The 24,131-nt window shown below is 46.3% G+C and overlaps 1 protein-coding gene across 1 annotated transcript in view; it reads left to right on the top strand.

Moving 5' to 3' along the window:
• LOC119436082 (adenylate cyclase type 2) overlaps positions 1-24,131 on the top strand; it is a 650,431-nt gene that overhangs the window by 312,325 nt on the left and 313,975 nt on the right. The window contains exon 3 of the mRNA XM_037702828.2: positions 20,974-21,333. Coding sequence (XP_037558756.1) covers positions 20,974-21,333 — 360 coding nt within the window. The remainder of the gene's footprint in view (positions 1-20,973; positions 21,334-24,131) is intronic.

Below are 24,131 nucleotides of genomic sequence, written 5' to 3'. Positions count from 1 at the left end.
TCGTTCAAAAGCTGCTTAGTAAGCCCGCCCTCAAATTCTTTTTCATGTTATAAATAATTCTGCTATATAGCATGTGACTGAAAAGGTTAAGGGCATCAGACTGGCAATTGAAAGGGACAGCACGCCAACCCGCTCAAATAATAGGAAAGAGAGAAAGGGCAGAGAAGAGGAAAGCACAACACATTTAGATAACATCACACACCGACAGAGTATATATCATTACAATGGACACATCAACTTAGGGTATATAAATGGAACATAGGAACAATCACGCAAAGTAGTAGAACAGCCAGACAAAAAATGAACGGTTCAGTACTAGATGGAGCCCATCATGAGTGCTGAAGCATCAGCGCGAAGTACTGCGCGAAGTACTGCGCGAAGCCGACAATTTGTGGCTTTGCTTTTATAAGCGAAGGCACAAATCACGGAAGCACGCGTCTTATGTATCTCGCATATTCACTCGGCGTTCCGTGCCAACCATTCTGTTTCTGTTTGTTTTGTTCGTCTCACGAGTTGCGATGTGAAACTTTCCTTCCCTGCTTTGGCTGTTGGCATGTAGCCGTAGTACTTAAATGAAAAGCCGGTTCTGAGGCGGAGCTGTTGTCGAAACGTTTTGGGAGGATGTAGGTATCGCCCGTAGCGAACACCTTTCTCTTCTGGTTGCTTTAGATCGCCATACACTTTAGCACGTTTGAAAAAAAAAATAAAACGCTAAAAAACAAGAAAAACAATGAAGGGGAATTGTAGAGACATGTCTACAAAGGACAATAGACATATTTTTGCTAGGTATTGGACGCCGAGTCATAAGAACTGCGAAAGAAAACCAAGTTGGTATTTTACGTCGCTAGCAATTAAAACAACGCACTATCAGCGCTACGCGCAATCTGGTCGATCCTACTAGCAGCTCTGACATCCATTGGTTCTAGAACAGGCTGATAGCTCTCGCACAGCGTCGTAAACGCTCATGAGTATTCAATACAAACCCGCTTGCCCTTCGACAAATTGAATGATGACTTCAGAGATTCCTCTGCGTCGCTCGACTACAAAATGACGACACGGCAAAGCTGTTTACTGTCATTTAGGCATTTCCGTCATTGTTCGTGCGCGCATGCGCTTCCCTGCGCCCAAGTGTTTGTTTTCGGTTCGCGACGATAAAACCGTAGCCGCAACGAGCACGTCCAGGCCGCTGTCGCAAGTTCGTCCACGTCCGTAAGACAAACTGCGCGGGCGAGTAGCCTGTCTTCGAAACGGGCGTCGTTTCACTTCCCTGAACAAGGATGAATTGGACAGGGCAACTTAATTTCGTCGTTTCTCTCGGTGGAAAGCGCGCCCGCTCTTTTCTCAGACGACAGACGCCGAGCTCCCGCTCCTCTCTTTGCCCTCTGACGGAGCTGCAGGAATTGTGTTAATCCCTTTCCGCGGCTGCTACCCTGTTTTGCTTTCGGTCTCTTTCTTTTTGTGTGGTCCTTGCTACCGCAGCATGGTGCGTATGCATTGTTCCGCACAGAGCTGATGTCGCTAAAGCGGCAAGGTTGGAGTAATTGGCTCTTTCGGGGGTCGCGCCGTAATGAGAGCAGACTGCGTCGATTGTTAGGCCTGTGGCTTTTATGCGCTGCGCGAACACACTTTATTGCTGACGATAAAACACGGTAAACGGCTACGCGTCTCGCGCACACGGACGAAAAAAAAAATGAAAGAAAGGAAATTTGTTGCTGCGGGCGAGAGTAGAAGAGAATTGACTGCGGTAGGAGGGCTGAGCGAAAACAATAATTGCAGCCTCTCTGTCGCTTTGGTCGATCCGGAGGTGGCTTTTTCTCCAAGGTCAGAGAGGCAGTCGCGTGGCATTGCGGTTAGGTGAATCGGTGTAACACTTTGTACTACACCAACGGCGAACGCTATAATTTGAGAGCAGGTGCTTATTTTCAATTAAAGGGCAACTTCTCTCGCGTTCACGTGCGATGAATGACGAGTGCTTCTGATCATTGGAGACACAACCCTAACGCAGAGCTTTACTCGTCAATTTCTCCTGATGCAACGCAAAAAAAAAGTTAGACCTCTGTTTCTGATTTGGCGCACACCGGCAGCCGGCTTTCGATTTCGCTATACTCTGAGAGGGATGGAACCTGGCACTCCCTCTTATCCGGAGCAGTCGCTCTGCGAACTCAGTCAGCCAAAAGGCGAGCTGCAGTGGCTGGGCGAGTAGAATTGTGTACAACTCGAACGGTTGGAAAATTTGTGAGCGAGATGAATTTTTTCGTAAAGTTGCAAGATGGAAGAAAATTACCGAAAGAAAATGTTCGTACCCCCTGTAAGCAGCACGATGATGCAATGTAACTCAATGCGAGTTTTTCAGAATAAGAAGCTTCGTGTAGGTAAAGAAAGGTATATACGCGCTTGCCTGTAAATGTGCCAAGGCTATGCTCCAGTGTTAGAAAGGCACCTTAAGAATTAAAATGCATGAAAGCTGCGCTCACTGCAGCGTTTAAGGGACCATAATTTTAAATGTAGCTTTAGTTGTTAATGGGGCGTGATCAAAATCGGACGGCCACAACCCGTAACAGTTGTAGTCTCCCTGTAAGGCCGCATATTATTTCTTTACTTCATCTTCATAATGACGCCACGGACAATGAACGAAGACGGAAAAAAAGTCGACACGGCGAACACAAGTGCTCACTCTCAACCCATGCTTTAATAATAATTTAAAAAAATATTATTGCAACACGTGGTCATATCAATGGAAGTCACCCATTCACAAAAAGAAATTCTTTATTGTGTAATACTATTGATGGATGACTGATGCAATTGTCTTTTCTTTGTGAATGTGCCAAACGTCAATTATCTTCCGCGTCGTCTGCACATGATGCCCTGCTAAAACGTCAGCTTGATGGAACACAGACACGCAGCCACATTTCTTGCAGTGCGACTTGGTGTGTGATTCAAGGTTGTTGCGCACGGACGACTCGTGCTCCCTCAATCTCACATTTGCGCAGCGTCCGGTCTCTCCAATGTAGACATGACCTCAAAAAAAAAAAAAAAAATGGCAGGTCGTACACAACCACCGCGGCGCCAGAAACGAACCAATAGCAAATAGCCCGGCTTTCGGTATTGTAGTTCATCTTGCTGCTGGTATTTTGCGAAGAGATTTTTCCAAATCAATGGATGATATTTTCGCTCTGTTTAGTCAGAGGGGACTTATGCTTGCCGATGCCGTATGAATTTCGTCCTGCATACTGCGTGAATGCGTCTCCAACTGAGAAAGACGTCACCTCTATTCCTGGCTATATATTATTGCATTTGCTTTTTAATTCCAAGGAGCAGCCGATGCTATTATTGGCGCCAACATCTACCTTCTTTGCACCAATGTAATACGTTTCAAGGAAGACTCTAATTGAGTATTAAACACAGCAGCAGTGACGAAGACGCAGCGTTTTCGGCGACGCATCATCCTCGGTGGCGAACGCGAGCAACTATGTGGAAAGCACTATTGGGGAAGCGTACGCATCTGTGCTGGTTGGTTCATGACTTGAGCGACAACCACGCAAAATAACAGTACGTGAAAAAAGGACAGACAACAGCGCTGTTGTCTGTCCTTTCCTCACGTCCTGTTATTTTGCGTGGTTGCCGCTCAAACCACTATTGGATCGTATTATTACCGGGACACTAAAGAGAAAAACAAATTAAGCTGTAATAATAAATTACACATCTGCAAGACCAATAGAGCCGCTTTTGCCGTGATAGGAGATTTGGTCAGCCAGAAGAGACGCATGAACGAAAGACGAGTGCTGACGCCGCCTTGAAATTCCCGCACCAGCTCACCGTGACGTCATAAATTTTAGCATCATAGTGAGGTGGAACAATAATGTGTTTCCCCGCACATTTCCAGTGCACATTTCCCTAAACAGGTGCAAGGCACCACGTTTCTTGTGAATGAGTGAGCTGGTTTCGATTATACAATGACAACGTATTCTGTTATGCTTTTAATTAAGAATATTGTTATTGAAAATTAATAAATTATAGCATCTACCACTGATCATCATATATATCCTGACGTCGACCACTGCGAATGAAGTGTTGAAAAAACTGTATTTATGTCCAGCGTACTGTTCTTTGCACTCACATTAGAGTCATCGCGGACGCACCTGTTTCATATACTACCTCTTTCAGCTGAGGCGATTACTTTAACACAGTGCGGAAGATACGAGGAGGTGATTTGTGCTGCAACACGTTTGAGTGCCGTGTGAGTGTTGTGCATGGCTATTTATTTAGCCAGTTATTTAGCCCAGTTGAAGCCCATCAGTGTAGAAGGCATTCCTACTTAGTAAGAAATCTGAGAATAGCGCCAGATTTGGGATATTAAGCCCCCGATCCGCCATGAAATACCCCGGAGATCTGGACGATTTTTCGGTGGAATAGCGTGGGCAAGGCTCTTGGGGAAGGGACGGGGAACGCCCACCTCTTTCACTGTACATTTTGTGGACGGGTATATCGACAGCGGGGCTGGGAACTGGTTCCTAAGGAATCAGTGTGACTTCCAGGCGGGACAGCGCAACGTGTGCTCTAGAAGGTCTCATTGAAACATGATTAGCTACACTTTCACAATCAAGTTACTAATTAGTGCTCTCCGCTCGCTTTTTTATAGTTGTGTGCGGCTATAGTTGTAAAAAATATCTTATAATAGTCTGTTGCTGGGCCTGTTGGTACATACTTTTTAGAAACGATTGAACCCAGCCTTAAAGACGCAAAGACCAGGAGAGAAGGGGATACCCAGCGTGTGTCCGTCTACTTCTCTCCTGGTGTTTGCGTATTAAAGGCTGGGTTCCATCGTTTCTAAAAATATCTTGTTCATTCTGGTGCAGTACCCTTGCATTTTTTTTCCCGACAAAACGCGCGATATGAGGAACACATTCGGCAGCCCCTACGACTATAACAAAGACGACCTCGTCAAGCAAAAGCTGTTTCGTGTAGAGAAAATTATAATGGAGTGTCTCGCAGTCGTTTCGAAAACATTACTCCTTGAGGGTGGGGATCATTTGCTCGAACGTTTGCCGCGCGGAGATCCCGCCTAATAGCTGGTTGAGACTCGAGCACTCGGACGCTTTCACGCGGCAGCGAGCTCAGAAGCATCTGGAAAGACGGTGGCGCAATAGGGCGCGCTGACTTCGTAAAAGGTCGCCGCACCGCAGCGTCAGTCACGAGGGAGGCTTGTCTCCGTATTGCGGCCTCCATGCGAAGCTCACGTAACGCCTGTGCTCTCGAGCTTCGATGGCCGCGTTCAGGGATGACGCTCTCTTCGTCAGAGGCGCCATCCTTGCTCCGGTACTGCGGCAACGCGCTGGCCGAGAATCGGCTCGCGAAACACGCGGATTAGCGCCTTCAGCCCGAGAGCAAACTTTGCGGAGCCGGTCAGTGGTGCCGAGAAGGGAGGCGCGTTGAAAGAGACCCAGCCGCGAACGTCGTGGCGTTCTGGGACCTCTCTCCGATTCTCCGCGGCTCTCAAAAGGAGGCTGCTGGTTGCGCACATCTTCTGAAAGCCCGCACCAATGTCCTTGACCCATGGCGCTTTCACACAGGGATTCGCCGGGGGAGAAAAAGCGGTGGTTTGTGTCTAGGATTATGTTTGTTTGGGCGAAAGCTCAGACTTGAGCAGGCAGTATATGAGATTTTTTTTTTGTACACCATTCGAAAACAAAACCAGAAGCACTTTCGCACGTGTGTTTGCTGAGGAAACGTTGCTTCATCTTGGCACTCACATTTCTTGGCTGCTATCAGAAAATATTTTTCGTTTATAGTTATATTTTTCGTTTGGATCTTTTTTGCTTCCAAACAGATTTCAAGTAGTTTTGAGAAGTCGCGCTCGTAAATACATGTTCATCCGCTTTCCTTAAATGACAAGTTAACATGCTATCTTTTTAGACGTGTGCTTTCAGCAGTTATTTAGGCTATGCCGAGCAAGCGAGGCTCAGACTATTAAGATAAACGGCCTTCAATCTATAAGGCTAAAACTAGCAACCATACCTTGGCTTTGGCGCAGATCAGGCTATTCTTGCATTCTACGTAAGTGAAACTGAAGATGGCGATCTGTGGGTTTTAATGACGCAAGGGCAAACAAATTGTTTGACTATAATTTCAGTAAGGTTTATAACATCGATCACTATACATCTTTGGAATATATTCCTTTGATAAATATTTAGATCCTCATGGAAAGACTACAAGCTCTCGTCCTTCTTTTTCTCTTTCTTTCTTTCCTAAATTCTTGTTCTATGTCTTCTTTTTGGTATTTACCGGGAAGGGTGAGCAAGTGAAATATTACTCCTTGGTTCCAGCTTCTGCACGTAAACTCCACTGCCATGGAAAATCTTTCGAAGGAACTACATTGATTCTACAGCTTACATGGTGTACCAGTCTCTATGAGTCAGGAGATTGATTACGGGCGGGGGGGGGGGGGGGGGGGGTACCGCCCTGTGAGCCACTCTTTTAGGGTAACGCTGCCATTCCAAAAAGCGCGCAGTATTTGGCGATATCGGCAAGCGAGCTATCAGAGCACTTATGCCGTGCGCCTTGACTGCAGCCATAATTGGGACCGTGTCGCGTCGGCAAGCAAGCTGGACCAGTCAGAGGATTTGGGTTCAGTTATTTCCAGGGCTTTTTAGCGCACTGGCCGCGTTCAGGGATGACGCTCTCTTCGTCAGAGGCGCCATCCTTGCTCCGGTACTGCGGCAACATAAACCGACTGCCGCATGGTATTTTTTTTGTTTCTTCCGCGCGACAAAATGCGGCAGAAGGATTAGCGTGGCGCAAGCACTTGACTTGATATCATAGAACCTCTTTTTAAGGAGCCGCGTGAGCAATAGCAATTTTTATTATTATAGTCAAGAATATTGATAGCGAATAAATAAGTAAATAAACTGCATCATTTTCATGCTCGATGATTTCATCAGCTTTCCTTAGTGAGTTTGGGTCCTGTTAGTTGGAAACCTTTTCACGTCAGCTTCTAGAACTTTGTGAAGAGAGTTTGTGAAGGACTTCTACACAGAGGTCACAATTTGGAAAAGTACTAGCTGGAGAGAGCTCAATACTCCACAATTTAAGCTAGAAGAACTTAGCATATTGTAAAAGTTGCGCATCAACAAGATTTTTCAGCTGACGATAATAGTTTACAGTACGAGTGGCAGAGCAGGTAAGCGGATTTGCCGTTCCTCGGTAAAGATGTTGCCATGGCCAGGGCACTTTCGTCTTCCCCCGTAATAGGCATGGGAGGGGAGCAGAATACGAAGGATCTGCTCAATTTCTGAGGCGCAGTCTTTTGCCTCCAGACATGTGCAAGGAGGCAAGTAACAGTAGGCAAAGTTTATTGATCAGTGACATAACACCACAGTTATATCCTGCAGGAAACTAACCTCAGGGTAGATTAGTTCACGTCCATCCAGACCCAGCTGGGATCTAAGAAGCGAACTCCGTTGAACATTGAAACGGAAAACTGTTCAGTCATGGCATTCCGAAAAACGTAAAAACGAATTAGAATGGCTTCGGTGATAGCAGTGCTGGTGCTCCACAACATGCATGGCTAATTAATATCGTGAGGAACTAAGCTGAGCCAACAATATGCCGAGCTTGACATCAGATAATTAGAATTTCTTGTGGGGCTAGTTCTTTCATTCTAATGACTGATGGCTAAATGCGCAAAATTGGGAAACAAGTCACCACACAAGAAGAGACACACGGAGAGATCGAGCGCCTGCCGAAATGTTGATGGCAGACTTATTCACCGACAACTGTAGCGCAGAATGTAGTTCAGAGACCAGCGCTATAGTGCTCTCGCCTTCTTGCTTAGTATTGTGTTTTTTTCAGCTATTTCAGTTTCTCTCTTTTTTTTTTGATCAAATGGGTTTTATGAAAATAAATACTAGTAAAGACAAAAATAAGAATAATATGAAATAAAAGGTAAGAAAATAACAATTAAAGCTACCGTAAGCATAAAGTTCGTGCTTTTTTTTATTTACAACTGGAAATTTATCGCTTAACCAGTCTTACATCGTCACAATTTTTCTCAGCGCTGACCGTTCTTACCATCCTCTTAGACATCATTGAGGCATGTCTCGCAGGGCGATCCCGGGAGGCAGCCCTTCACTTCCCTTCACTTCACTTTTATTTCCTTAAAGACCCCTCACTGGGGGATTAGTTGAAGGAGAATTATGCAACAACGTCTAGAAGGAAGCAAATGGCGAGCGCGTCACAAAGAACAGAAGACCGGACACCACGAGCGCTTCCTGGCGTCCGTGGTATCCGGTCTTCTGTTCTTTGTTTCTTGTCTTGTTTGAACTGCACTTACTTCACCTAGTATCAGCCAAAAAATTATGGGGTTTTACGTGCCAAAACCACACCTAGTATCAGCCAACTAGCCCAAGAACAAGTTATTTTAAATGTATGGTGTATAAGTTGTTTAAATGATGAGTGAAGATCACTACTAGAAGAAAAAATTCAGTATAAGGGAATCAATATACTGGCATGCACCATCTTGCCGTCGGCATTAATCGAACGCTGGCGCTAATGCAACTGTCGGTGTAACGTGCCCATTGGATGCTAATTGGCCGACAAGTGTTAACAAACCCTCGATCACCTATTTACGGTCATCGAATATCTATATACAGGAAATAAAAGAGACCTGGAATAAGTGCGAGGCGTGTTTAGTGCCCAGCTTAAAGAGATCATTTATGTTTTTTTTTTTTTTGCAGTATTTCACGCTTTGCTTCTGGGGGAGTGCGAATATTACAATTTTCAAATATGAATATCTCATTTCTGATGTTAGATGATCTTCATTTTGTTAAGTTACTATTCGAGGGGTTTGATGCATCCAAATATTAATGATTTCCAAATACTTGCTTCTGGCTGGATAAACGGGCGATTAGTAGAGAAACAAAATACTACGAGAGAAAGCAGGGACGCAGATAAAAGCACGGAGGCTACTCACGCATGATTAGCAACGGCTACTCAGTGCAGAGGAAAGCGGGTGATAGAACCAACTGGAAGAAGCAGGAAGAGGTTGAATGAACTAACACATAGCATCTCCTTGCTGGCTACTTGAGGTACTCGCTGGGAAGCCAACTCATCGAGAAGTACTTAACTAGCCGTGATACCTCCGTCCTCAGTGGACGAGTACATTTCGCTGCCCGAGGGCATCAATTACGTCCCAGAGGGAGTTGTTATTGAGCGAGCATATACAGCTGTTTAATTTTCGCTCGTTAACTCGCAATGACAGAATCAAGCATACCTTGGCCTTAGGTTACTCACAGGTTCTTAGTCTTAATTTGCGTAAAATGGTCTCTTAGTCGCCTTTTTTTTTTTTTGTGTTACCATAGTATAGCTCACTGCGTTTACGATACTATAGAGTAGTGTGGTGCTAGGGGGTAAGGGGAAACGTGTCCGTCCGTCCGTCACGTAAGACGAATAGCTATAAAGAAATTAATCAATGAAATAAACTTAATTCGAAGGGGAAAAATCACCGATTACGACACTCCCTAATGCGAAATTTGAGCGCAGCCCTATACGTGTTTTTATTCCGCGATATATTGGAAGGCGCGGACAATCTGTCTCGTGCGCCACATTGCAGACGGAGCGAAGTGTGGCGTGACTGCCTCGCTAATCGGGAGATCGCGAGAGGCAGCGCGCGAGTGGCGCGTGAGCGCGATTCACAGCAGCCGCAGCAGACAGCCCTCCGCTCATGACGCGCTCGCCGCATGCCATCGGTGAACAGAAGACGGCGCGCTACCCTGGCGCCATCTCGTAGCAGTCGTCGCCGAAGAGCCCGTCTTGCGCGGCACTACGCCTTTTTTCTCACGCTTTTGTCATACCCTCCTCCTCCGCTTTCCTCCTCACGCTCTCTTCTCTATCCACGTCTTTCGTCCTCCGCTGTGCACCTATGCTCGGTTGCGAGGGACGCCGACGCTCGCCGCAGGAACGGGCCCCCTAAGATCTGTGCTCTAAAACGTTGGCGGAGGTGAGTTTCGAACCTGCGATCCCACGCTCACAAGACGAGTGTCTTACCCACTGGGCCAAATATCCAGTTCTTTTTTTTCTTACATGTGTAACGAAGCTGTTCCGGTTAGCCAGGCGTCGATCTCCGGTGATCTGACAACCACACAACACGCACAACGTGTCCGCCCGCTACGGGAATTTACCGCCTCCTTCGACTGCCATCAACATTCTCTCGGCCGCACCACCACAGTATCGCGCAGCATCGACACCGTTCGCACGCCCCACTCTGACAGCGTCCTTACCGTGTCTCAGCTTCTGAACGCCGTGTCATCGACGAACAAGTGAGCGATATGCTTCGGCGTGGCGTGATTCAGCCGTCCCATAGCCCGTGGGCATCGCCAATTGTCCTCGTAAAATATAAACATGGTTCTATTCGCTTCTTCGTTGATTACAGACGTCAATTCAACATTACGCGATAAGACGTATATCCCCTATCGCGCATAGACGACGCTGTTGACTGTTTACAAGGTGCCGAGTTCTTTTTTTCTTTGGATTTGAGGTCTAGACATTGGCAAGTCCTTAAGTACACGGGTGTTTTCGCATTTCGCCCCCATCAAAATGCGGCCGCCGTGGCGGGGATTTGATCCCGCGACCTCGTGCTTAGCAGCCCAACACCATAGCCACTAAGCAACCACGGCGGCCGGAGCTGTACCTTCCTCTGGCCTGCTACTCCATTCTGCTGAAAAGGGAGGGGGAGGAAAAGGGCTGATGAATGAGGATGATGATGTGAGGAGGAGGTGCATATATACAAGTTCACAACGTTGTAGCATCTCTAAAGCCGTGCGTCCAGCCAAATGGCTTGTAGAAAGACTATCGCGGCATTGCTTATTAGGGCTGCGCTGTTTGCATTGGGCCAAGGGCCTAAAAAAACTCGTCTGGTGGCGCCATCTTATTGACGTTTGCAATAGAAGAGACCAGTTTCTGTCGTTCTTGCGCGTACGCGGGACAAGCACAATATATATGATCAAGTGTTTCTGGTACCTGACAGTATTCACAATTTGGGCTAGTATCACTGCAACCTATCATATGTCTATAACGCTTGGTGGATGTGACACCAAGGCGAATTTGGTGCACCATGCTTGTTTGGCTTCTTTTGAGCTTGTGAGGCATGCGGGAATTTGATTTCTGGGTCCATGCACTCACTTGTGTCGTCGATCTGGTTGGGTCCAATGCTCCAACGTACGGTTGCGGATTACGCAACGAAGTAGGGTGTTTGTATCTGTTCGTGAGAACGGAATGCGTACTTCAGAAGCATTATGTAAAGCAGTTTTCGCTTTAGCATCTGCCTGTTCGTTCCCTATCACGCCACAGCGTGAAGGTATTGAACATACTGAAATTTCGACGAAACTATAGGTTCAGGGTTTCGCTTCAACATGCGTGGCTTCCATGAGGTATGCAGTCCAATTTTATTGGGATGTGATTCAAAGGAATCTTAAGAAAGACCATCCAAAACTTGATTGCACCTCGAGGAAAAGACGTTTTTTTATATATGTTTTTAATATGTTTTTTTTTCCTAATTAGGCTAAACACCCACACTTGGAGATGGTGAAAATATCTAAACCATATGAACGTGTTGTACCTGCGGTACAAAACAAATGTCAAAAGAGAGCAGTTCCTATGAAGGCTTTGTTGAAAGATTTGTTAATTGTGGAATGCAAACCATCTTTAGGGACTACATGTAGAACTGTCTTGGAGCATTGTAGATATCAGTAAAATTCCGATTTTGCGAAACTTTAATGCTGGGCACGCCACATCCCCGATGCGTTTCGGTGGTCGCGGGATGTTCACCGACCGAAATGTAACCGACATCGAACTCATGTGCTTCACGTCGCGCAACACAGACAGATAAGCAGATAATCCGACAGAAGCATATAATAAAAGCATGAGCTTAGTTTGCAAATCCTGCTACAATAGGGTGCAGAAAAGAAAGTTCCGCATAGATGTTAACGATCGGCTCAGATGTTAAACCACCGAACATTGTTACTCTCGCGCAAGGACAATGACAACGCAAAGCATTACTTTCTTGTCCTGTACGTTGCCCAGCGTTGCTCTCTTGGGTGGGAATCGCGACATAAGTGCAACATTCCGTGAAAAATGTTTGCATTTATGCGAAACACATAAACGCTTGTTGCTTCGGTCGGTGCTCATGCATGGAAGGCTGTAAGTACTGATTGGCGTGGCACCTTGCAGGCTTCCGCGAAATATCCTCCTTATTGCACTGTTCTTGCCTCGATGGTGTTTGTTGGATAGAGTACAGCTTTTGGCGAGTTGGTATCTGCATTCTATGATGGCAAGTTCTGCGCACAAACTAGGGGACAATGAAACTGTGTCTGTCTCTTGTTGGATCTTTTGTTTCGCGCAGTCGCTTGCCGTGACATTTTGTCGCGCAGTGACGCCATGGGTGATGATACAAACGTTATTACACAGGGATGTTCACTTTTAGTGGTATAAAACCGGACTATTAATTTAGTGCTTATAATAGCTTAAATTTAGCATGGAGGCTTGCGCACCAACCTGTCGATGAAGACAACTGTTTTGCGCGCCATACAGGTCACGTGTCATAAACTAAAGGTAGGCTGAAGCTACATAAGTCTGAATGCTAATGATGTATTTCCATATATAAAGCGGACTTTTCTATGGACCTATGCTTGTGTTTAGTACATAAGAAAGCATCTCTGCCTGAACAGTATGGAGCTAGGGATATGGCCTACTGTAACTGTAAATTTGTTAATTTAACGGGTTTCTGAAGTATGTCACCTGGGGGATCCGTGAAGCTGTGCAAATTAGAGTATTCTTGAACTTTGGTGCCAATGCCATGCGATGAACGCTGTGCGGCGAATTGTAACAGGCGCCTACATCTCTCAAGGTATCGCGCGTTAAAGATAAAAAAAAGAAAAAGGAAAAAAAATGAGCACATTTGGGGGCTGTTGTTTTCACTTGCCTTTGTTCCAAATAGACTCCATGTATACAGCACATTTTGAACGACCTTCGCCACACAGCCCGCATGTGTCCTAATTACACTTTTTATACACGCTACTATATGGCCTCTGGAAAATTGTCTAAGTCACGGCAACTTGGCGCCCCGTCTAGCTACTTCACCCAGCATCGCAGACTACAACTTTCGATAAAAATGGACAGAAGAACCATTAGTGGGCAAACCTTATTTATTATTTTGATCAGCTTATCGGCATCTTGCTTCCGCTTTTATTTACGCGTTGAACTTAGCCCAGCAGCAGACGCGATCGAAACTCTTGCGGTGCAATACATGCAGCAATTGTCGAACTGCCAGGCGCTTGCTTTCTCCGTATGGTTGAAGCAGCAGGGTGTGCTGGGTGCAATAAACAGAATGTGCGCGGCACGCCATGCTGGCGCCACGAAGCACTGACGCCCATAGCGTGTCAAACGTGCAGCATGCTGGGGACTGACTGGAACTGGCCGCGCAAGTGGAAGGAGTTATCAGGTATATTGATCACTGCAATCGGGGACGTTCGCTGTGGAGGTTCTCAGTGGGTTTGGTTTATGCACGCTGTGTTATACTCTATGCGGTTACTTGCGTTTTTTTTTCTAACAAGTTTAAAAAAAAGTATTCTTCGATTACCGCTAATTTGTTTTCGCTGAAGTTTAGCAACATGGTAGCATATTACGGTTCGCACCGTTCACACGTAGGACCTCTGCTTGCCTGTTTTGCCTGCAATCAAAAATAATAATATAAATAGAAGATGAAAAAGAAACCAATACATGCACACTTCTACATCGAAGAAGCAAGTCCTTACTGAGATGTAAAACGGTTTTGTTGTAACTCTAACTGAAGTCCAGACGAACCCTGTACACAACGTGCATTGAACAATGCAAACAAAAAAAATTATTCTTGTGAAATTAGAACAAGAACGCACTGGTTCAAAATGTTTTGATAGCTTATTCAACAAAAATGTGGTTCGAAGTATTTTCAAATCTGGATTTGCTAGCTACAGTAGACTTTTTAACATTTGGTACGTTTGAGTTCAGTCTGCGTAAAGCTTGTCGAGGAATATTTCCCGAATTTAGACTAAATTTGTATTTAAGGTTCCTGTCAAGAGATGGAAGCAAATCTTTATTTCTAACCGAGTCAACAAGTGACAACAGCATGACCTACATATCAAATGTTTGTGGAGCAAGCGGGTCAGATCAAAATATTGTGCGGACGGAACGAGGTATATGAGACAACGATGCTTGCGCTGCAAGACGTATGTGTATACAGGCCCGGATGCAAAATCGAAAGTTATTTTCAAACGTCCTTTTTCTGCGTGAGGAGCGATCGCGTGTAACTGTAGATGTACAGGAAAGTTAGAAAGAAGCCAGGTCTGAAGACCTCCGAGACCGCTAGCGGGAAAGGTCGTCAGATATCCTCAAATTTCAGTGTTGTGGACTTCTAAAAAAAAGCGAAAAGAAAACAAAAAGAGGAACAGCTTGTGCTCTACAAGGGAGAATACAGCATGATCATCTCACGTGATCATTTATATACTGTTTGGTAAACTCAAGAGTGATGCATCTGTTCCTATCCTCGTGAAAGAAACGAGCCCTACACGCCATGCGCGGTTAAGCTGTGACGCCGTTGAGCACACGGCGTGCTCGTCGCGCAGGAAGGCACACAATGCCTCAGTCAATATTGGTGATTGAGTGACACACTGTAGTACCGATGGCTGAGCTCTTTCAGGATCAGGTAAATAGAAGAATGCTGCCGCGGCTGGCTTTAAAAGCGTAAACAAATTTCTGCTATCAGAAATATTGTTGAAAAATAAATAAATTATGGGGTGTTACGTGCCACAACCACGATCTGATTATGAGGCACGCCGTAGTGGGGGACTCCATGCACGTCAGTTCAAAAATGAGGCTAAAACTAGAACCCTTGCTAGGTTGTATTACAAGCACAGATGGTGATGTTTTATTCCTTCTTATGGCCTACTATCGACGCGTGTTGTTTGCAGTGAACCAAACTTTCCTTACAATCTTGCGCCCATAGTCATTGTACGGTTCTTCAAGGCCAATCGTATGGACGGACGGGCGGCAGATCCAGCTATTGGGGTGGTGACAAGTGTCAACAACTTGTCATAAAGGCAAGTTTGTCTTATACACATTTCCTTTAGCCTCCTTTTGCGAATATAACCGCCTTGCTAATAATAATCTTCTCGTGGTTGTTTTTCACCCCCAGTGCACCATCTATCTCGGTTTTTGCCTTGTCCAGTATGCGTCTGAGGGGAACTAGAATTCATTAAAAGGTGTTATATTGTGTCCCTGACTTATAATTGCCGCAGTAATTAGCATTTACGCTGTAATATTTTCCCTGTAGCATTTTGTCCTGAAGCATCCAGCCCTATAGCCCTTACTTTGGAGTTTAAACACTCCTCCTAGAGGAGCGTTTTATTCCAAGAGAGAAACGCTTTCGTTCGAGTTCTAACCCATTTTTTTAAAATTTTCTGCATTAGCCGTCTTGCAGAATGAACGTTTCTCTGACAGTCCGTTTCTTCAGTTTATCCTCTCCGAATCTTTTACTTTCTGTGTCAAGTCAACTTGAGTATTTCGTCCTCCTCTTCGACAACCGCGTATTTATATGTGAAGGTCATTTTCTAAATCTCCACACAGTGTCCACATCACAGAGATAAAAGTACTTAAAAACTCTCCGTTTGCCTCAGCCGTTGTTCACACTGAAGCTTGCCTTTTGCTTGTCCTGCTTGAAATGTTGGCCACCCGATGTGTTCTCGATTGCTTCATTTGTCGTGCGTTACCCGCCGCGATGGCTTAGTGGCTGTAGCGTTGTGCTACTGCTCGCGAGGTTGTGAGCTCGATTCCCGGCCCAGCTGGACGAATTTCGATGGGGGCGAAATGCGAGAACGATGTTGTACTTCAATTTAGGTGCGCGTTAATGAACCCCAGGGGGTCAAAATTAATCTGGAATTCTCCACTACGGTGTGCCTCATAATGAGATCGTGGTTTTGGTACGTAAAACTGAGATCTTTTTTTTTCACTTGCCGTGCTGCTGTGAGCGCACAAAACTAGTCTGCCAACTGTCCGTTACTTAATTTCAAGGCTAGAAGTGACGTCGATCCAGCTCATAAGTACTGCTCTGCATTTGCAAACGTGAGACCCGGCACCACTGCGTCCTTCGTCATTCCGGAGAAAACTTTATATTTATTATAACCTAAGAGCGCTTAGGACTTCATGGCAGCAGTATGCCTTTTTTTTTGTACATTAGCCTTCAAAAGTGTCCTTGAAATAATTTTGCTTATGCACACCTAGTATTTATACGCCTTCACAATTCGTAATTCATGACGCGCATGATAATCATGTTGCCATCAACAACATGTCTGTGAACGCCAGATTTTTCCGGAATAAATTGCAACTATAAAACAGCTGCTTCCTCTCCTCAAACATCCACTAACTCGTGGAGACATCTTCTATTGTCTACTAGAAGAACGATATCATCGGCACATATTAGCCCTTTTAGACGTCGCCACGACAAATTAAGGCCCAACTCACTCATTTCTGACCTTCTTTTTATTCTTTATAAGTTGAAAATAAATAAAAGTGGTTACTGTGGGCATTCGTGCCGAAGTCCTCTTATTATTATTACATTGAGTGTACTCCTCATTCTTTCATAACTAACGTCTACGTGGTTTGCTCCTTATAGACTTATTGTGATAATGACTCGGTTGCGCTACTCGCACTTTCCAGTTCCAAAATATATTAAGGAATGTGTGCTTCTCATTATCGTGTGCGTCTTTCATATCTCATATCTCACATTGCATCCGGCCGTACTCTACTTCCTTTGCGTCCTCATTCTTATTTTCGTCCACATTGAAATGGGTGCCGTGTTGCGCTGCAGCCTACCTTAATCATTAATTTTAACCATTGTTGCCTTATCTCGTCCATTTTTATCCGAACGCCTTAACGAGAAAATAAAAATACAACACAGTAAAACATAGTGACACGCTGACTACGTGTGACCGCGACACAACTTCTCTGTTGCTCACACGTGTTCGCTCCGCACGCAATGTCTTCAACACGCCCAATTCCTCGAAAAACTAACGGCTCTGGACGCTGCAGTCCTCCCCACGGGACTGAAGGAATAGGAGGAGCACACTCCACTTACCTTGGCCATGGTAACTCGGTTGAATGGACGCATAAACGCTCCAATGCGCAAAATTTCGTGTGCAACAGAAGCAGGCTTCTCCTTGACCATACTCTTACTAGGGAGAAGCCAGCTCTGAAGGCCGCGCTTAAAGCCAAGTTTTATTTGCTGTTAAAGCCGCAGGTGGGTTCAAGCCGCAACAACGCTTTCGGCCTTCTACTTCGACATGTCCAGGTGCCGAGTCACGCCAAATTTGTGACGGTGATAGTATTGCCGGGACTGCTCGATAATTATTACCTCGCAATAAAGAATAGAGCTCCGACCGCGTGAATGCGACGGGAGGCGCTCGCCACCGAAATACGCTACGGGTTTCTTAACCAGGATTCACAGGATTGACAGGAAGAGTGAATTTTTGCAGCGGCCAGTGTATCACGTGATGCCTGCCTCATCAGAATGTACTGCCCTCGCCGAGTCTGCCCTTCTCGGCTCGCAGGCCGGATTGAAGATGCTGGCCGGTATTTCCGTCCATCCATTTGGAGGTCGTCTGTCCTCTGTATAGCCTACTAGGCGTCAAGTCTGTCAGCACAGGCTGGATTGGTCTGCCTCGCTGAGCTAGCTGTCTGGGGTGCTATTCTGGACATAGTCAAATTCCGCCGTATTATCTAATTCTTTAATGGCGGAATTTTGAGCCAATCAGAGAGGCCGTAGCATCCATTTGAGCCAGTCAGAGCTGACAAGATAGCGAATTGGACAATATGGCTTGAGAGGCTAGAAAGCCCTTCTAGCCTCTCTAGTATGGCGCAATTTGCCAAATTTGCAGAGTAGCACCTCTGGTGTAGAATCGCTTTTGCGATCTCAAAAACGAGATTTTTTTTTTTTTTTACTTTGTGGATTTGTTGGCGATAATTACTACTGCGGTAATTGGAGCGAACCGCAGGGAAGAATGCTAAAAAAATTAAATTATGGAGTTTTACGTAGCCAAAACCACGATCTGATAATGAGGCACTGCCGTAGTGGGGGATTCCGGAAATTTGGACCACCTGGGGTTCTTTAACGTGCACCTAAATCTAAGTACACGGGTGTTTTCGCATTTCGCCCCCATCAAAATGCGGCCGCCGTGGGCGGGATGCGATCCCGCGACCTCGTGCTCAGCAGCCCAACACCATAGCCACTGAATAACCACGGCGGGTCAGGGAAGAATGCTCTCGCCTCCGATACTTCGGCAACACGCGTGAGCGTATGGGGTCGGGAGTATGCGTATGCGGATTCCGCGAGCCTGCTCCGACTGCGTGAATGCCACCTTGCGTGAGACTTGCGCCTGCGTGAATGTGAAGTGATCACGTGACTGCTTGGCCCGCTGGGCAAGCCGGATTTTGCCCCCTCGTGTGAATCCAGGGATATTGTAATGCACCGCTTTGTCTTGCCGACTAGGTTCATCAAAGCTTCGTTTAGATCGATTCCGACAGTGAGCGGCATCTGCATAATGTTTTAAAACTAATGCAACGTCCGCACGCGCGTCCGCGGTAGTACGCATGCACACGCAATTACTGACACATTTTGAGGTGCGTTGCAAATGTAGTATACTATGGGTAGTCTGAAAATGGCTTCATGTGAGAGCGACGACTGATTTACTCATGAAGCTTCCTACCAGTTATTGGTCTCGACGTTCTCTAGATGATAGAGCCCCGAACAAGGACTGGGAACTGCATGCCCCACTACTATAGTACACTCCTGATCGCATTTCAGTCAAAACTAATGCGCATTGAAGTATCTTCATCAATAACATGTATACACACTTCATGCAATCAAAGTATCACACGTAATGCGGCACTTTTTCTCGTACATGTGTGCTTTAAAAATATCTTACGTATGCAGTTCTGGCTCTTCCATTGTGGTAGGTCAATGTTCACCGCTTTGTTGTTATTCCTAATGCGTGTTTGACACAAGTTCTGCTTTTTAGCTAGAAAAATAGACAGAAGCACACAAATGCACACGCACACACGCCCACACACGCAGTCCCACGCACGCACGCCCACAGACAAACGAGTGCTGACTCCGAACTACAAGTTTATTGGCGAAAAACGCATACAGATATGCAGAAGAAATTCATTTAAAAAGAGGCAGATGCGCGACAAAGCCCGTGTCTGCATCGAAAAAGAACTAACCAAGACACATGGAAGCACGCACGCGCGTGCGCAAGCACATACGCACAACGTTTGCTTCCGACAGAAGCAAAAGAATCTATTAAACATGAGGCAATTAAGAGAGTATAAAAAGCCTATGACAACTAACTTAATCAATAGCGGCAGACTTTAAACGGGGAGGATCAGAGGAGTAATGGTAAAATGAGTTCGCAGCAATTTCCGGGCAAATTAGATAAGGGTACTTTGTCTGGACGTGCTAGGAAGTCGCGGTAGTAGACGCTGCGATCATCTCGACTACAAATACAATTTTCGCGCAGAAAAAATAATTATGGACGTAATGTAGCAGCAATTTTGCAAAAATCAGTATTTCTGTGAATATTTTTTGGCTACAAGTATTATGCAGGAATAAAGAAAACATGGCTGCGACTTCAACACAGGTCTCTAAAACCTAGTGGCGTCGTTGCTGCATCTGAATTCTGATGAAGGCCGGACACTGGCCGAAACGACAATAAGTCGCCTCACATGCGAGTCTACTTCATGCTAGTATTTCACCGGAACAAATAAACTCACACACACACATATATATATATATATATATATATATATATATATATATATATATATATATATATATATATATATATCCCGGGCGTTCGTTTTAGCCCATACAAAAATGGTCAAAAATTCCCTGTGACAGATAGCGTAATTGTAGTCCTTTAGCAGGATTACTCCAAGCGGTGGAAATTAACAGCACTGAGAAGAAATAGGAATGCACAATCGACTAATTCAGAACAAATCAGTAATTAAATTTTTATTAATTACTTTACGGCCCATATTGTTTTTACGAATTGCAGCCGGTGCCGGTGAGATTGCAAAGAATATCCACTCGGAATTACTTCTACGGATCGCACGGGTCTCGACTCTTGAGACATGCTCCTTAAAATTTGCGATAAAGATGCACTATTGATCCACTTGCATTTATAATATAACTTTCGTTCTATGCATTGAAGCTCAAAAGTAACTGGAACGCATATGACTTTTGTCGCACACCTTGGAAATGAATGTCTTTTAACTGGTGTGATAGTGTTACGCCGGAGATAGTGGAATCTACTATTGCACTATCTCCAGGATTGTCCCATTGTACTCGGCGAGAAACGAACTTAGCAGACGCGCCAAACCCCAGGAAAGGAGGCGTATATTCATATATTCAGACGTGGAAAAGAAGGAAGAAAAGGAAAGTATATATATGCAATTTGTAGAAATTTTGTAAATTCTAAAAAAATGTACATGGGCGCCCTACACATATGCAATCTGAATTACGACACCTGGCATCGCTGTCGCTCTGTGGCTATATGTCGTTCAGCTGCTAAGCACAAGGTGCCGGGTTCGTTACGCAACCACGAGCACGTTCCGACGGCCGCAGAATACGAAAACGTTCGTTCACCATGTTCGTGCACCATGTGCTTATTTTGACTAGGAGTCGCATATAGTATGGCTCAAGTGATAAAACGGCGCACCGGTAAATGCTGTCGCGCTACCAGAGAAAGAGAGAGAGAGAGTGCGCATCAATGACATTTCGCCCTGGTGCTATAGCTACAACGTACTTAAGCAAAAGCTGGAGCGCTTTGTCGTGGCTATCAAGAGACACGCAGTGTCAAATTCCTTGCTCATGTAACGCGATGGCGGACGCAGGGCTTCGCTCAGGACCTGCGGCGGTTCGTGGTGCTGAGCGTGGCGTTGCTGGTGGCGCTGGCGCTGCTGGTCCTGCTGGCACTGGTGCCAGCCGAGGCGTTGTTGAGGCGCTGGGCTCTGCCGCTCGGCCTGCTCGGCTGGCTGCTGCTGTCTGGCCCCACGCTCGCCTGGACGGTGGCGAAAGAGCACATCTCGCTTGTGGACCCCCTAGCCCCCGCTTTCGTGGCCGCCTTGCTGCTACATGTCCTTCTGCCACTCAGGCCGCTGGCAGCTCTGCTTATGGGCCCCGTGACCTCTGCCAGCCTGCTGGCCACCACGGCGCTGCTTGCAGACTGGGACACGCGCCACTTTGGCTATCAGGTCGGCACCCGCCCTGCCCCATATCGCCCTCTTGTCTCTTCCTCTGCTTTGTAGGGGCCCTCCACGACTACCCAGTGCCGTGGGTTGGTGAACTGTCGCGTGTTATACAAACTAGAACGAGTAAAGATTTAAAGAGAAAAAGAGAGAGAGAGAAATAAAAAAAACGCATAAAGCCACCTCTGAGTACAAGCTGAATGAAATAGAGATATGAAAGAATAATGTTCAGCTAGTTCTGTGAAATTGATATAGCACATCGAGGCTCATTCAGGGATGAATGAATGAATGAACCTTTATTTGAAGCAGTGGCTTGGCAGTCGAGGTGGGAGGGTCCCTTATTCCAGGAACCCTCTGGCTTGGATCGCCCTCCGGGCCCGGGCGACGAGTTCGCGCTGGTCGACCAGGTCCGGCTTGGAGATCGCAGCCTCCCACGTCTCAGCGAGGAGGGTTGGGTCTGCGTCTGCTGCTATTGGTTGTGTCGTTGTGATGCTTGCTCGGGTGTGCTTGCATTGCAGTAGGAGGTGCGCCAGGGTGTCTGGCACGTTGCAGTGTGGACAGGTGTAGCTGTATAGCGTCGGGTGGAAATGATGCAGTAAGCTTCCGTGGGTGAAGGTATTGCTCTGGAGTCGCCTGTAGTCGGTGCCTTCGTTTCTCGTTAGTTTTGGATGTGGGCCATTCATTCAGGGATAGCAAAAAAATCGTCTAATGGTGATCTCCCCCTTCGAATGTCCGGGGCCGAATTCACAAAGCTTCTCGTTCGTAGATGCTTTTTGCCATTGGCCGGTTGTCTTCTCTAATGATATGTCCACCATCGTGATGGGTTGTAATTTGCCTTTAGCAGCAATTTTTGCGTTACGAGCATTTTGGGTATACGCTTGTGAAGCAGACGACAGTTCAATAGTTTACAAATACATTGTAGACTTTCGAAATAGCTCTCGCTTCGGCTGAGGCAGTGTAACAACAGCTATGCGATGTCCTCATATTGCTTTCAACTAACGCATGAAGAAAACTCCATGTGTGAAATTTTGAATGAAGTGTCTTTTTTGTATGCAAGACCGTGCAGTGTCGATGAAGCAGTTTCCGTGCTTTGTATACAAAATTCAAAGTCTGAAAGTAAATTCTAAATCAAAGGTAGAAAGTATTCATCCTCTCGCTGCTTCATCGAACCATGCTGGTGATCAAATTGATGGAAACCCTTTCTCCGAAATGTTTCTGTCTTGACTGAACCTTGTGATAACGGGAGATGAGGGATGCCGTATTGGACAGCACCGGATCAATTTTGTTATCCCAGGATCTCAGCTGACAACAAAAGACGCACACATAAATTGACGTCCCCTTTTTGCGTTTCGCGTCCATAACGAGGTTGAGGCCACGGACACGTATCGAACAGCCTGTTTTATTATCTACAGCAGAAGAATTCAACCGTTCAGCCTCCGCTGTGAGTCCCATGCACACGATATTGAGAATCGACGTCTGATTTCATGTGATCGAGATGCTAAGGTTGTTAGGAGAGAGGAGAGAATATAAAAGCCAATTTTTGCTTGTTCGCTTACGCTTACGCTGCCAGCGGACGTACCGTGAAGCTTACTCTGAGGTTGGGATAAGCGACACCTATGAGATTTTTGTGCTCTTCTTGTCTACTTATTCATTTAGTCCACAGCTATTCGCTTTTAACAGCGGAGCTGTTTAAGCTCTTGGTTAGGCCGCGAAGGGCGAACGAAAACTGTGGGCCGATCTTTGAGGTTGTGCAGAAAAGGTCCAAGCGCAATGGCACATACCCCTGTGAACTAGCGAAGTTGTTTAAGCTCGAGGATGGTTCGTCGAGTCTATGCCGCAAAACATCCCGTCTGGCGATGACGTCACCATGCGTCGCCTAGCAACGCTTTGCCTCAGCTGCGCTGACCGCGCCGAACCTCGCCACAGCTGCGCAAGCCGTGACGTCATCGCGCGCCGCCCCCCATCGCTTCGCCTTAGCTTTGCCAATCCATGATGTCACCGCGCCGTGCGGCGTGGTTGCCGCGGCTGCGCAGAGGCGGAGCTAAGCCGCGACGTTACTGCGCCGACCCACATGATATATAGCTCCACGTCGCCGCTGCGGTGACACAAAAACCCCGCCGTCTCTGCGAAGAGCACATCGCCGCGAAGATGGGGCGTCCGAAGAAGAGCGTCATTCCCGAAGAAGAGGAAGCGTGGTGCGAAAGCCGCCATGCCGCTACTCAAGAGCGAGTGACACGACGTCGGTCCGATCCCGAGTATCGCGCCGCCGAAGCGGTGGCGAAACGTCGGCGATTCGCAGAAGATCCGGAGTTACGAGCCCGCGAAACCGAGCAAAAGTGTTTGAGCGTCCAGAAGCGTCCAGATGCGTCCAGATGCGTCCAGATACTTTAATGACCGAGTGTTCGTTGCTCCTTGGGCTGTCGATGATTCCGGGGGGATCTTGCACAAAACGTGGCCGAGTCTCGAAGCATAACCTCGAAAAAACTTGGCCGAACCGAGATAAAGTTAGATGGGGTCGCCAGCTTCGCTGTTTGCCCAGTCTTCGCACCACTAGTGTGAAGCTGCCCCTAATTTTTTTCATAAAAAAATCACTCACGTTTTACTGTTATCGAGATTATGATATGCTGTAGGGAAGCAAGCATTAGTTCCCTTACTTGTTAATTGAGCGAAGAAGTCGTTCCCATGCGGTCTTTGCGTGTGACTGGCAAAGAAGTCACAGTTTCGATCGACAGGCGAAGCATTGATTTCGATAGCGAATTATTAGACAGCTATACGAAGTAAGGTGTTATCAGCTGCATAAACGG

Source organism: Dermacentor silvarum, chromosome 1 (genome assembly GCF_013339745.2).
Source record: "Dermacentor silvarum isolate Dsil-2018 chromosome 1, BIME_Dsil_1.4, whole genome shotgun sequence".
NCBI lineage: Eukaryota > Metazoa > Arthropoda > Arachnida > Ixodida > Ixodidae > Dermacentor > Dermacentor silvarum.
Note: the sequence above shows the minus strand (reverse complement) of the source record. Positions and strands in the feature narration are given on the sequence as shown.